At 38.9% G+C, this 15,244-nt stretch overlaps 1 protein-coding gene across 3 annotated transcripts in view; it reads left to right on the plus strand.

The window, feature by feature from the left end:
* wipf1b (WAS/WASL interacting protein family, member 1b) overlaps positions 1–15,244 on the plus strand; it is a 127,893-nt gene that overhangs the window by 86,947 nt on the left and 25,702 nt on the right. For 2 of the 3 annotated variants that reach the window (XM_043693581.2, XM_043693582.2), the window contains exon 2: positions 8,979–9,073. In XM_043693581.2, the coding sequence (XP_043549516.1) occupies positions 9,020–9,073 (54 nt within the window). In that variant the 5' untranslated portion in view covers positions 8,979–9,019. Of the gene's footprint in view, positions 1–8,978; positions 9,074–15,244 lie in introns of those variants that run through there. The other variant, XM_087989002.1, reaches the window with a different exon arrangement.

Raw genomic sequence — 15,244 nt, forward strand, 5'->3', positions numbered from 1 at the left:
TTACTTTGCACATTAACAAAATTGAAAATAAAGATTGCGATTCATTCTCATAAATAAAGCAAAATTTTACATTATAATTTTAAGTGTGTATAATGAAATTTTATTTTGAATCACATCCAGCTATGCAGCTTGTCAATAAAACTTGATGCACAGATACATAGATAACATCTCTGTGTTTGGAGATGTGAATATGCAACTGCCTTTTGTTGTGTGCAAACCACAGCATAAACCATTAGCAGTTATGAAGGTGGTGTTAATTTCTCTTGTAAAGAATTGGATGGTATAAGTTATTTCACCTTTTTAAAATTGGATTTAACAATTCACAATGTGAGAACTCAAACAATTTTTGCAAATCTCAATGTTCAGAGCTTTAGAATAATTGATAGTATTGCCACTAGTCATTTAGTCAAATGTGCCCTGCTCCCCCCGCCCCCCCAATCAAATCACTTCACATTGATGAAAATGTAAAAGTGGAAGAACAATTAATGTTTGTCCATTTCTGGCACTGCATTTCAATTTATGCAGTCGTACATGAGCTGTACAAACCAAACTAGTTCAGGTTAGTTTAAACTCAGTGAGCAATACTTAATGATTGTACACTACCATAAGGGAGCCAATTGAACTTCTTTACTTTCATAAGCAGAGATAAACATTTAGAAATAACTCCTAAATTAAGGACAAAAATTACTTTCTCTCTGTAAGTGCCCATTGAAAATTAGTTTTAAAGGAAGAGATTTGCACTCGTGCTCACACTACATTTTTTTAAATTCAAAGAATGTGGGTCTTGCTGTTTGGGTGTTTGTTGACTATCAGTAGTTGCCCTGGAGGGGGTGGGGGGGAGGACCCCAGACAGGCAGATAATGGCACCTAAAGGAGCAAATAAAACATGACAGCACTGCAACAAGCATCACTGAGAAGAGTAGGTGAGGTGAGGACCTCAAGGCTGGCAGTCTACAAGAGATAGATTCATTGGAATCAATTGAAATCGGTCTCTAATCTATTACAGAGAAAGAGGCTATCTGTCTGTAGAGTCTCTAGGATTTTCTCACGATATTGTAGTGAAGATGCTCCAAAGTAATAGCAATAATATTCTAAATTAATTTTATATTCAGTTTGAGGAAGACAGAAGTGGGTCAGAGACTACATTGCTTTAAAATCTAAATAAATGAGAGCCCAAAAGCAGAGCTGCTAAAGTGAATTGGCAAATTAAGTTGAAAGACTTCAATAAAGAAACTGTGGCAGAAATTTAAGAGAATATTTCAGAATGTACAGAATGGATGCATTCCAACAAGTAAGAAAAATCCCAAGGAGTGGACCTACCATTTGTGCTTAAGTGTTAAGTAAAATGTTGTGTTAAAGTAAAGAGAAGGTACATCATAACGCAAAGATAGGTATCAGGTCAGAATATTGGACTGACCATAAAAAGCTCAAAAGAATTACAAAGAAAGCAATAAAGAGGAAAAATTAAAGAACAAGAGAAAGCTAGCCAGAAACATAGAAATAGATAGCAAGACATTCTGGAAGGATTCGAAGAAGAAAAGTCAGTGTTGGTCCAATATAATGTAAGACTGGAAATTATACAATGGAAAATATGGAATTGGCAGATGAATTGAATGATATTTTGCATCAGACTTCACTATACAGGATGCAAGCAACATAGAGTCATAGAAATACCCAGCACGAAAACAGACCCTTCCATGCCAACCAGGTATCCTAATCTAATCTTGTCCCATTTGTCAGCACTTGGCCCATATCCCTTTAAACCCTTCCTCTTCATATTCCCATCTAGATGCCTTTTAAATACTGTAATTGTACCAGCTTCCACCACTTCCTCTGGCAGTTCATTCCATACACACACCACCCTCTGTGTCGAAAAAGTTGCCCCTTAGGTCTCTTTTATATCTTTCTCCTCTCGCCCTAAACCTATGTCCTCTAGTTCTGGACTCCCCCACACCAGGGAAAAGATCTTGCCTATTTACCCTATCCATGCCCCTTATGATTTTATACACCTCTATTAGGTAACCTCTCCGCCTCCAACACCCCAGGGAAAACAGCCCCAGCCTATTTAGCCTCTCCCTATAGCTCAAATCCTCCAATCCTGGCAATATCCTTGTAAATGTTTTCTGAACCCTTTCAAGTTTCACAATATCCTTCTGATAGGAAGGAGACCAGAATTGCACACAGTATTCTAAAAGTGGCCTAACTAAAGTCATGTACAGCCACAACATGATCTCCCAACTCCTATATTCAATGCTTTGACCAATAAAGGAAAGCATGCCACCTTGGAAGCAGTGATAAATCAGGAAGGAAGGGGTAGATCTCAAGAAAATTATAATCAGCAGAGTAGTGGTACTGAGTAAGTCGGAGCTGAGGAATAACAATTGGGGGTCCTACTAAATTTCACCTTGGGGTCTTAAAAGAAGTGGTTATTGAGATAGTTGATGCGCTGGTTTTAATTTTCCAAAATTCCCTTGGCTTAGGCTAGGTCCCACTCGATTGGAAGATTGCAACATAACTCCTTTATTCAAAAAGGAAGAAAGACCAAAAGCAGGAAATTAGAGGCCCATTAGCTTAACATCAATCAGAGGGAATATGTTATAAGGTTAATAAAGAAGTGACAGCAAAGACATTTGTAAAAGTTCAAGGTCATCCAGCAGAGTCAATGTGGTTTTAAGAAAGGGAAATCATGTTTCCAATCTATTGGAACTCTTTAAGGAAGTAGCATGTGATCTGGTTAAAGAAGAGCTAGTCAGCATACTGCACAAAGATTTCAAGAAGGCTTTTGATTAAGTGCTACAACAAAGATTGTTGTGTTAAATGAAAGCACATGGTGTGGGGGTAGCATTGGCATGAATAGAAGATTGGCTGGCCAACATAGAGTTGGAATAAATGAATCTTTTTTAGGTTGGCAAGATATAATGAGTAGTGTACCAGACGGATAAATTCTGGGACCTCCACTGTTAAAATTTATGTAAATGACTTGGACAAATGCATGGTTGCCAAATTTGTTAGAGACAAACAAGTATTTACAAAAGTGAATTGTGGAGAGGACACAAGGAGCATATAAAGGGATACAAATAGGTTAAGTGAATGAGCAAGGATCTAGCAAATAGCGTATCTTGTGGGAAATGTAAAATTTTTTAATTTGACAGGAAGAATAAAAGAGCATATTATTTCTGCTGAGATATTGTAGAATTCTAAGATTCAGAGAAATCAACGTTTCTACCTGCAAAATCACAATACAGATACAATAATTAATTTGGAAAGCTAATAGAATATTATATATTTGGAGGGAAAGTTAATGCAAAATTTAGAGAAATTATGTTTCAGTTATGCATGGCACTGGTGAGATTGTATCTGTTGTACTGTGTAAAATATTTGTCACTTCAGTTAATGAAGGACGTAAAGGCATTTGGTGTATTTCAGGAAAGAATTACTAAACTAATATCTGGAATGGGTGGGTTGTCTTTAAAAGAAAAGCTGAACATGCTACAGTTTAGAAAAATAAGAGGTGATGATTGAAACCTGTAAAAATCCTGAGTGTTCTTGATCAGTTAAATGTGGAGAAAAAGTTCCACATTTGGAAAATCTGGAAGTATGCCCGCTGTAAATATTTTAGGAGTTGCCCACTTTAAACAGAAATGAAGTGAATTTTTTCTTTAGATGTTTTTAAGTCTTTGGAATCCTGCTTTACCCTGTTTTTGTAACAGTGGTGGAAGCAGAGGTAGGTAGATAGATTCTTAGTAAGCAAGGGAGTGAATGGTTATCAGGGTGTGAGGGAATATTGATTTGCGGTTATATCCAATCGGCTGTGATTTTATTGAATGGTAGGACGAGTGGCCTGTTGGTCCTTGTTTGTATGTAAGTTTTTAAACACACACTCTGTCAGTTTTGATAATCTTTCAAAGAATTGTTCTTCCTTTTTTGTATCTCTTTATTACATTATATCCCCCAGTCTTTTTCTCATTACATCTTTGTAAGCCTTTCCCTTTACTTAAATACTGCTACTTTATTGACCTTGGTTGCTTAACTCACAAGTTGAGCATTTCATATTAGGGGATTTCATCTTTTTAATTTTTCCCAAATACCTGCTTGAGGGGTTTGTTATAGATTAATAGTTTATCATAGTTTTAATATAAAGTCATAAAGAACGGAAAAAGACCCTGCGGTCCAACTCACTCCCACCGACCAGACATCCTAATCGGACCTAGTCCTGTTTGCCAGCATTTGGTTCATATCCCTCTAAACTCTTCCTCTTGATATACCCATCCAGATGTGTTTTAAATGTAGTAATTGTACCTGCCTCCACCATTTCATTTGGTAGCTCTTTCCATACACACACCATCCTCTGTGTGGAAAAGGTTGCCCCTCAGGTCGTTGCTTAAATCTTTCACGTCTCACCTTAAACCTATGCACTCTAGTTTTGGACTCCCACACACTAGGCAAAAGACCTGGGCTATTCACTCTATCCATGCACCTCATGACTTTATAAACCTCGACAAGGTCACCCCTCAGTCTTTGATGCTCCAGGGAAAGAAGTCTTAGCCTATTCAGCCTCTCCGATAACTTAAACCCTCCAGTCTTGGCACATCCCAATAAATAATTTTCTGCACCATCTCAAGTTTAACGATGTCCTTCCTACAGAAGAACAACCAGAATTATACAGAGTAATCCAAAAGTGGCCGAAAGATGCACACCATTTTATTTGACACGGGAATTCACTGCTACCCTTCTAGATGGGGTGTACATTTTTCCCAGTACAATTGCTAAGGAAGCACTCTGAACTGTATGGGACTATCAGTGGACTGCAGAACGCACATCGTGACGGTCTGTTTATTGTTGCTGGAGATTTCAACCATGCGAATCTCAAGACTGTGCTCCCTAAATTCCATCAGCATGTGGACTTTGCGACGAGAGGGGAGAACATGCTGAATCTGGCTTACACAGACATCCCCAACACATACAGGTCAGAGCCCCGACCCCACCTCGGCTCCTCAGGCCACATCTCTGTTACGCTCATCCCAGCATACAGATGTGCTGTGTCTGACCATGGCTGACGTGAGGAAAACACTATGCAGAGTCAACTCATGTAAGGCTGCTGGACCAAGTAACATCCCTGGCAGAGTGCTCAGAGAATGCTCTGATGTACTGGCAGATATTCTCACGGACATGTTCAACATCTCCCTGAGCTGCGCCACAATTCCAACATGCTTCAAAGCCGCTATCATCATCCCCGTGCCAAAGAAGTCTTCAGCATCCTGTTTCAAAGACTACTGCCCTGTTGCGCTTTCACCCACTATCATAAAGTGCTTAAAGAGGCTCATGATGTGGCATATTAAGACTCTGCTACCCCCTCCCCTCAGTTTGCGTATCAATCCAACTACTCAACAGAATATAGATTTCCACCACCCCCACCCACCTGGACAAGAAGATAACATTCACTGACCACTACACCACCTATTTTGGTATCAACTGCAAACTTACTAACCATAACCATATCTCCTGTATTCACACTAAAATCATTTAATATAAATGACAAAAAACAGTTGACCCAGCACCGATCCTTGTGGCACACTGCTGGTAGCAGGCCTCTGGTCTGAAAAACAACCAGCACCCTCTGTCTCCAACCGTAAAGTCAATTTTATATCTGATTGGCTAGCTCCCCCTGGATCCAATGTGATTTAATCTTACAAACCAGTCTATCATGCGGAACTTTGTTGAATGCTTTGCTGATCTCCACATAGACAGAATTCTTCCCATTTCTTAAGTTTCCCTTGCTTAAAATCTTGGTTTATGACTCTTCTTTCTCTTCCTAAAGGCTATGATTGCCATTATTTCCTGTTGTGCCCAACTGTTGTTTATTATCCAAATCTATTTGGTTACTCATTATTAAATTCAACTTCTTCTAAAAGATATTGTTCTTAGGAAACTGTCAAAATCATTTCTGAAATTTGTTGCCTTTCGAACATAGAACATTACTACATAGTACAGGCTCTTCGGTCCTCGATGTTGTGCCATCCTGTGAAACCAAGTTGAAGCCCATCTAACTTACACTGTTTCATTCTCATCCATATGCCTATCCAATGACCATTTAAATGCCCTTAAAGTTGGCGAGTCTACAACTGTTGCAGGTAGTGAATTCCACGCCCCTACTACTCTCTGAGTAAAGAAACTACCTCTGACATCTGCCCTATATCCATCACCCTTCAATTTGAAACTATGCCCCCTTGTGCTAGCCGTCACCATCCAAGGAAAATGGCTGTCACTGTCCACCTAATCTAACATTCTGATTATCTTACGTGTCTCAATTAAATCACCTCTCAACCTTCTTCTCTCTAACAAAAACAGCCTCAAGTCCCTCAACCTTTTCTCATAAGACCTTCCCTCCATACCAGGCAATATCCTAGTAAATCTCGTCTGAACCCTTTCCAAAGATTCCACATCATTCCTATAATGCGGTGACCAGAACTGCACACAATACTCAAAGAGCAGCCGCACCAGAGGTTTGTACAGCTACAGCATGACCTCGTGGTTCCAAAACTCAATCCCTCTACTAATAAAAGCTGACACACCGTATGCCTTCTTAACAGCCCTATCAACCTGGGTGGCAACTTTGAGGGATCTATGTTCATGGACACCAAGATCTCTGTGCTCATTTACACTACCAAGAATCACTACCATTTGCCCAGTACTTCCTGTTACTCCTTCCAAAATGAATCCCCTCACATTTTTCTGCATTAAACTCCATTTGCTATCTCTCAGCCCAGCTCTGCAGCTTATCTATGTCCCTCTGTAACCTACAACATCCTTCAGCACTATCCACAATTATACCAACCTTACTGTCATCTGCAAATTTACTAACCCATCCTTCTAAGCCTTCATCCAGGTCATTGATAAAAATGACAAACAGCAGTGGATCCTTGCTGATCCAACACAGATCCTTGCAGTACACCACCAGCAGAGTCTTACTGTTGGTAAGGCAGTATCCATATTGGTTTGCTGCCTGATTAACCTTTCTGAAGCACTTTTGCTTTGAAATAGACTGGGAATTCTTGTTTACATCTTTTCTCTTTGTAAGTCAGTCTTAAGTACAGGTAATATCTCATCATTTACCTATAATTCTTATGGTTAAGATGTAATGACAATTCAAAGTAAAATGGAAGCTGATGAAAACCTGCTGCATTTGATAGTAGAGCAAAGTAATGTATTAAAATAATTAATAATATTTTAAAACATGTTGGAAAATTATTGTAAAAGATTTCAGACACACACCTGACACCAGTACTCTTAAATTGTTTACAACCTTCATGTTTATATTACTTTGTAGTGTAATATGAGGTTCTTGTGCAAACTTGGAAGAACTGATTGTTCAGTGATGGGAGTGTCATTGAACTAGTAACCTGTAAATCCAGACTAATGCTCCTTTGCGAATCTTTGACAACTTCATTTTCAACAGTGTTGGCTTAAAATTTGGAATTCTCTCCCTAAAGCTCTCTGCTTCAATTTCCATCCAGAACACGCTCCATAAAATCTACCACTTTGTCCAGTAATTTGGTCACCTGCCCTAAAGCTTCCTTCTTTGTCTTGATATCAATTTATATCTGATTATATTCCTGCAAAAGCTTTAATTCAAAATACAAGCTAAATTTAAGCTGTAGCTCATGATGCAGATGTACCATGTTTCAAACTTATCACTCGTTGATATTTAGCAAGTATCATGGAAGATTGCAGGCAGTAGAACTCTGTGAGATTATGGGTGAAATAGATGATGCATTCAAGGCTCTATAGCATTTGGTCTTGTCAATTATACCCCAGTGAATTATTACATTTTAGATTTGTTAAATATTGAGTTTCTATAAACTTTTTTTTAACTTAATGATATAGCTCATAGTTTTATATTATTAACTGATTTTAAAGAAAAAGGATATCTGTGTATGTGTTTCTGGATAAGTAGAGAAGAGTTCTCTGCCATCTCTATTTTCAAGAGCTGTAGTATAATTGTAGGAGAGTGTGACTTATTTTGCTACTAATGTTGTATTGACAACATACCACTTAGCTGCCTTTACAAGCAGCTCCCAAGAGAATTCCAGAAATATGCTAAAATGAGACAAAGTAGTTTACCTCTATTTGCATTTCCTGATTTTTCTCACTCTAGTCTGTGCCATTCTTACTTCAGCAAGTTGGGTGGGTATGGTAACTAGCTAGATGCTTTATGGATTCAAACATAAAGCAGGTCTAACGTGAAATAATAAGCAATGTTCTGATGAGAGAAACTTAATATTTTAAAATACCTTCCTTGAGATTTCGATTCACTTCATGTTAAATCATCATTACCTTTCAAACATAGTAACTTGGAATAGAGTCATAGAGATGTACAGCATGGAAACAGACCCTTCGATCCAACCCGTCCATGCCGACCAGATATCCCAACCCAATCTAGTCCCACCTGCCAGCACCCGGCCCATATCCCTCCAAACCCTTCCTATTCATATACCCATCCAAATGCCTCTTAAATGTTGCAATTGTACCAGCCTCCACCACTTCCTCTGGCAGCTCATTCCATACACATACCACCCTCTGTGTGGAAAAAGTTTTACCGTGGTCTCTTTTATATCTTTCCCCTCTCACCCTAAACCTATGCCCTCTAGGAAATGTATAACATAGTGTAGAGATTATTGGGCAGGTTTCCAAGTTTGCACCAAATGTCGGCATGGCAGATCGGGCACCATTATAGAAACCATCCAATTTTTACATCCTTTTTAGGAATTAAGTTGTTTGTTTCTGTGTTACATAATCAATCTGTAATGCTGGTATATATCTGGGTGGAAAATGGAGAAATGTTCCTATAGGTGAAACTGTCCAGTGATTTTGAGATTTCCACTTATTTATTGATTTGCATGTTTGTTCATATACTTAGATTGTTTGTTTTTAAACTTATTAAAGTGGACCTCTGGAATATAACTTTTTTTATCTTTTAGGATTTTGAAAAGTTAACCAGTGCACACATTGAATCCAGGAGATGCCGCCGCCTCCTCCACCACCTGGTCCTCCTCCTCCTCCAACATTTCCACAGGTAGGATGTCTGAACACTGTTAGGTATTTTTTAATGATGAAAAAGCCTTATGCAGGAGTTTTAAAAAAAAAAGTTGCTTTCATAAAGATGCTGTTATAACACAGCATTATATGTGTTATTCCCTGACATGTTTTTTCTACAAAAAAACTGAGTTTTTGCTTTTTTTAAGAAAAAAGTGCTATAAACTTTATTCAAGTCAATTGCATAATAGTTCAAATTGTCATTAAATAATGTGAAATAAAGTTCACTTTCTTTCAATCCACAACATGACGTTGGTGGGAGTTATGACCAGTTTTTAAAAAGGCAGAGTCTCTACAATAAAGACACTCTTTGTAGAGTGGCAAAACTGTCGTGCATAAAATTTTAAAGAAAAAAGTACTTTGCCAGGAATAAACTGGAATGCCCTGTATGGTGGAGTGATAGTCAGACGACCTCCTCCCATGTAAATTAAATACTTGGAAAGCAATTTATGAATCGAGAATTGGAAAGTGGGATTAGGTTGAATAACTCATTCTCGACAAATATTGAACTTGTTGGGCCTAGTGGCTTCTGTCTGTGTTTCAGTGTTTCTTAAAGTTTATCTGAATAAACTTAAACTTATAGATGATGAATGATGGAACAATGAACAGGAGAGTGCAGGAATAGAATCACAGAACTATTACAGTGCAGAGGTAACCTATTTGTCTCAGATGGGCATCATGATTTAATGCCATTCACCTGCTCTTTCCCTATAACCCTGAATATTATCTCTATAAGGTCACCCCTCAGCCTCCGACACTTCAGGAAAAACAGCCCCAGTCTATTCAGCCTCTCTCTATAGCTCAAATCCTCCAACCCTGGCAACATCCCTGTTGATCTTTTCTGAACTCTTTCAAGTTTCATAACATTCTTCTGATTGGAAGGAGACCAGAATTGCACACACTGTTCCAAAAGTGGCCTAACTAATGTCCTGTACAGCCTTGAAAACATCCATCAAATCTCCTATATGCTTCTGTCCAAGAGAAACTGTCGCAGTGTCTTCAATCTATCTTCATGACTGAGGATTTTTTCATCCTTGGATCTACTGTCATAAGCCTCTTCTCTATTCTATCCAATGTATTCATATCTTTCCTAAAGTGTGGTTCACAGAACTGTACACAATGTTCCAGCTGAGATCTAATTAGTGCTTTACACAAGCTAAGGATAACTTCTCTTAACTCTAGGCACTATTATTAAAGCACAGGGTACTCAATGCCTTATTGACCATGCTCTCCACCACCTCTTCTCTGTCCCTGTGCTCCTACTCACACTTTTATAGTAGTTATTTATTTTGTACATCACCTCACACTTCTCCACATTGAACTTCATGTGCTCCCTGTCTGCCCACTCTCTGAATTGTCAATGTTCTTTTAAAATTCTGTACTGTCCTCCTAACAGTAAATATGATATAAATCTGAAAAGCAAGGATGCCAGTACTAATTCCTGTGGGACCTCTCTGCAAACTTTCCTCCAGCCTGAAATATGTCTATTAACCATTACTCTGGCAGAGTCAGGAAACAATGTTGTATTCACATTGCCTTTATTCCTTGAATTCAAACTTTTGTCACTTCCGCATACACCACATCAACAGCATTACCCTCTCAGTTACCTCTCCTAAAGTACTCCAGCAAGTGAGTTTCCTTTAATCAATCCATGCCGGCATTCCCTAATAACCCACATTTGACCATGTCATTATTAATTCTATCTCAAATTATTGTTCCCTCACTGCCAACTTTATACTGACTGACTGACTGACTAGTCTGCAATTGCTGGGCTTATTCTTAAAAGTTTCCTTTTTTTGAACAAGAATGTAACCTTTACAATTCTCCAGTCCTCCAGCATCACCTCCAAATCCTGGGAAGACTGAAAGATTATAACCTGAGGTTCTGCAATTTCCATCTCCCTTCCTTCAATATCCTGCATCTCATCTGTGCAGGTGCCTTGTCTACTGTTAGTACCAATGGCTTCTCCAATACTATCACCATATCACTTTTTAACCCAGTGCCTGGATTTTCTCCTCTGTTTTCATGGCCTGTGTAAAGTGTGGAAAATATTAATTTAATACCTAATCTATGCCTTTGTGTCCATGTGCAAATCTCCCTTTTGGTCCCTAATCTGACAAAGTTGTCCTTTTACCTGTATTATGTGCCTGTAGAAGACTTTTAGATTCCCTTTAATGTCAGCTGCCTGTTTTTCTTTTGTTGTCAAGTTTGTTTTCTCACCTCTCTTCTAAACATTTTGTTTTCTGGTTGGTTCTTGATTGACACAAGTCATAAGCCACTTTAGTTTCTATTTCCTTTTGCTTCAGGAGCTTTGGATTTGTTTGGCCTGCTTCTCCCTTTTGAATGAATATTCTTTGACTGTATCTGAACTACCTGTTCCTCGAAGGTGGTGCTTTGTCCAGTCACCATTTTTCCCTCCAGTCTTTGGCTCCAGGATATTTGGTCCTGCTCTGTTCTGGTCTCATTGAGGTCCACTCTCCCCCAGTTAATTATTCATGTTGTGGATAGTCAATTATCATTTTTAAGTCTTATTTACTCTCGAACAACCTCTCTGGCATTGAAGTTTAACTTTTTTAGCTACGGACTCTCATTCCTTCAAAATCAAATTATTGTTGTGGTTTATAAAATCTAATTTTGTTTCTTTCCTCTTTCCCTCTCCCTCTGTCTCAATCCCACAATTTCTTTCCTCTGGATTTCCTTTTTGTAGATAATACAGCATTGAATTAATTGTGGAATTGATTCAAACTCTGCACGTCACAATCAGGATTCTTTCAATCTGATTGGTTAAGGAGGGACAGAATCTTGAACTGTTCAGAGAGTTCTTGTAATAATGCAACAGTGTTGCAGAAAACTTTGCACCATTTATGGATATTTCAACATGACGCCGTCAAGTGTGAATGCTTATAGAAATGCTGAAGGAAGTTAGAGTGTAACACGCAGCTAGCATTGTTCAATTGACACTGACCTCAAAACATAATCCCTAAGACGGGGTCATCCCAATAGAAAGACTGTAATTTTTGCTCATCTAGTGTGAATACTGGACAAGTAGTGTAAAAAATCAGAGACACTAGAGAGGCCACAAGAAGTAGCTATCATCAGTGCATGTTTGGAATCTGACAATATGTTTTAAGATTATCTTTGCCACTGTCAACTTGTGGATGAGAAAAAAGGAGACCAGAGATAAATTTTTTGGGTACTCCAGAGATGATGGTTGGTATTCTGAGAGATTCCATTTCAGATGATTCTCTGGCTGTGACTGGATCATTGGAACCAGGAAACAGTATTTCCACTAATTTACAGGTTGGTGTGGGCCACTGCATAGAAGACGACAGGCAATTCATTTATGGGACTTGGCCAATAGAGTGGCAGTCTGTCTTCTCTGAGACATTTGATTGACTATTCGGGTTTCTTGGTTATTAATTATTGATATCAGCCAACAATAACTACACTATTTGAATTCATTTCCACTATTGAGCATGATGGGACATGATCTAACTTCTAGGTTATTTCTATAGTCATTGCATATTGCATTCCTATTGCAATAGGAATCACCCAAGAAGGCCAATATTTGTTGTCCATTCTAATTACTTTTGAAAAGTTGAGCTGCTTCTTAAATTGCTGTGTCATATATGTATGTCCAGAGAGCGGTTAAAGAGGGAGTTCCAGGCTTTAACATAGCTGCAGAGAAAGAGTGATGATTTAATTCTGTGTCAGGATGGTATGTGGCTTGGGACTTGCATGTTTCCTTGTCTCTCCTACCCTTCTAGTAGAGGGCCACAAGATGGAAGTGCTACGAAAAGAGGCGTAGGTGGCATGCATTGTTGCCGCACTGTGCAATGTTCAGTTTATCAAAACAGCTACTTATGCCTTAACTCACAGCAAGGTCCATTCCCCTGTCACCTCTGTGTTGGCTCCCAATCAAGCAATGTCTTGATCTTAAAATTCTTATCCTTGTTTTGAAATCACTCCATGGCCTTGTCCTTTTCCTATCTCTGTATTCACCCCCAATCTCTCAAGCCTTTAAGGATATCTACAATCCTGTATTCTGAGTTTACGTATTTCACATTATAATTGCACCACCATTGATGATCAAGCATTCAGTTGTCTAAGTCCCAATGTCTGGAATTTCCTTACCTAAACTTCTCCACTCTCTACATGCTTTTCTTCTTCGAGACATTTCCTGAAACCGATCGCTTTGACTCCGCTTTTGGTTATCTGACTGAATGTCTCTTGTGGCATGAGGTCATACCTTGTTTTGTAATGTTCCTGTGAAGTATTTTGGGGTTTTCATTATAATGGAAGTACTAGAGAAATATAGTTTGTTGATATCATGGTAGCAACTGGAGTGCCCACCAATGTCTTATTTGGTGTCATTTTGGAGCTTTGTTGGATTTGTACTGATCCAAAGAATCATGTTCCTTCACAATCCTAACTTGTGCCTTGTAGATGGTGGACAGGCATGTGGCAGTAAAGCGAGAGCTAATCACTGTAGAAATTCCCAACCCCTAACTTCCTCCTGTACTCCATATTCATGCAGTGAGGTCTAGTTCAGTTTCTGATTAGTGGTAATGCCCTGAATGTTTATGGTGGAATATACATTAATGGTAATCCCATTGATTGTTATGCAGATATGGTTAGATTTTTTTTCTGTTGGAGATGGACATTGCCTGGCACTTGTGTGGCATAAATGTTATTTGCCACCAATGAGACAAAACTGAATGTTATCTTGGTCTTGCTGCACATCAGTAAAGACTGCTTTAGAATCAGAGGGATTGAGAAAGGTGCTGAAAGTTTGTGGAGTCATCAGCAACCATCCCTACCTCTGACCTCATGATGGAGGGAGGGTCATTGATAAGACCATTGAAGTTGGTTGTTCTGCTTTAAGGGAAACAACCCCAGCCTATCTTTTCATAGCTGAATTGCTCCAGTCTGGCATCTCCTCTGAATTAGCACATTGCAGCACAATTATGTCCTTCCTACAGTGTGGCTACTAGATATGCTCCATGCACACCAAGGTTCCCATGATCCTTTACTTCCTAGGGTACTACTGTCAATTGTAACCCTTGCATTGTTAGCTCTCCCAAAATGCATCACCTCTCACTTTTCATGATTGAATTTCATTTGCCACTCTCTGCTGAACATTCTTTCCAAGTTCATTATTTGATTGTCTCACTATTTGTGGATGTGGCAGAACTGCAGAGTTTTGAACTGATGGGTTGGTCATATGATCATCTTCCATATGTTATCCAGTTTTATAGCTTCACCAGATTGGCACTTCATTTTTAGGTATGACTTGAGCTGCTCTTGACATGTTTTCTTACACTCCTCTGAAACAGGTTTGATTCCCTGGCTTGATGCTAATGGCTCACTGAAGGATATGCTGGGCCGTAAGATTACTGACTAGTTGAATAAAATTCTGTTGCTGAGGGCCCACAATGCCTAATGGATGACTAGGTTTGAGTGGCTAGATTTGTTTTGAATCTATCCCATTTTGTGTGCTGTTTGTCCTGCACTACACATTGAGGATGTGTCGTCAGTGTGCAGACAAAATTTTAATTCGACAAATGAAGGTTATTCTTACCAACAGTATCATGAACAGATGCCTCAGGGACAGGTGGGTTGGTGAGGGAAAAGTCAAGTAGGTATTTCTCTCTTGGTTCCCTTCTGTATGCTGCAGTCCCCCGTTTGACAGATATCTCTTACTGAAGATGGTAACTTATTTTTGAGTTAAGATTTAACTGATGCAATTCATCTTCTACTGCACCCACATGGCCTCTACACATGAATAAGGTCACTAGGTTGGCCAGTTCTGGAAACATTCTCCAGTTATTTCCAAATCCATCATTTCACTGAAGTCTGCTGAGACCATTCTACTTTCTTCTGCTACTCCAGCTGCACCGGTTGCAGCTGAATGACAATCCTAGATTTAATCCTAGATCCTAGATCAACTCACTTAGATACAAGAGAAACCTTCACAGAATCTCTTTTGGAGAAATTCTGTTCTGATTTATTTACCTTTTTTCTTTTTGTTCATGTCTGTATTTGATGGACAACAGCACGACACCTTTTATGATGTGACAGTGTCCTGGTAATTTCGCTCTCATTTCAAAGAAGTCTTAGAGTTGTTTGTAGCTGTGTCATCTTGCTGCAA

Source organism: Chiloscyllium plagiosum, unplaced genomic scaffold, assembly GCF_037043375.1.
Source record: "Chiloscyllium plagiosum isolate Xiang-an unplaced genomic scaffold, Cpla_swu_hap1 HiC_scaffold_7, whole genome shotgun sequence".
In the NCBI taxonomy this organism is placed as follows: domain Eukaryota; kingdom Metazoa; phylum Chordata; class Chondrichthyes; order Orectolobiformes; family Hemiscylliidae; genus Chiloscyllium; species Chiloscyllium plagiosum.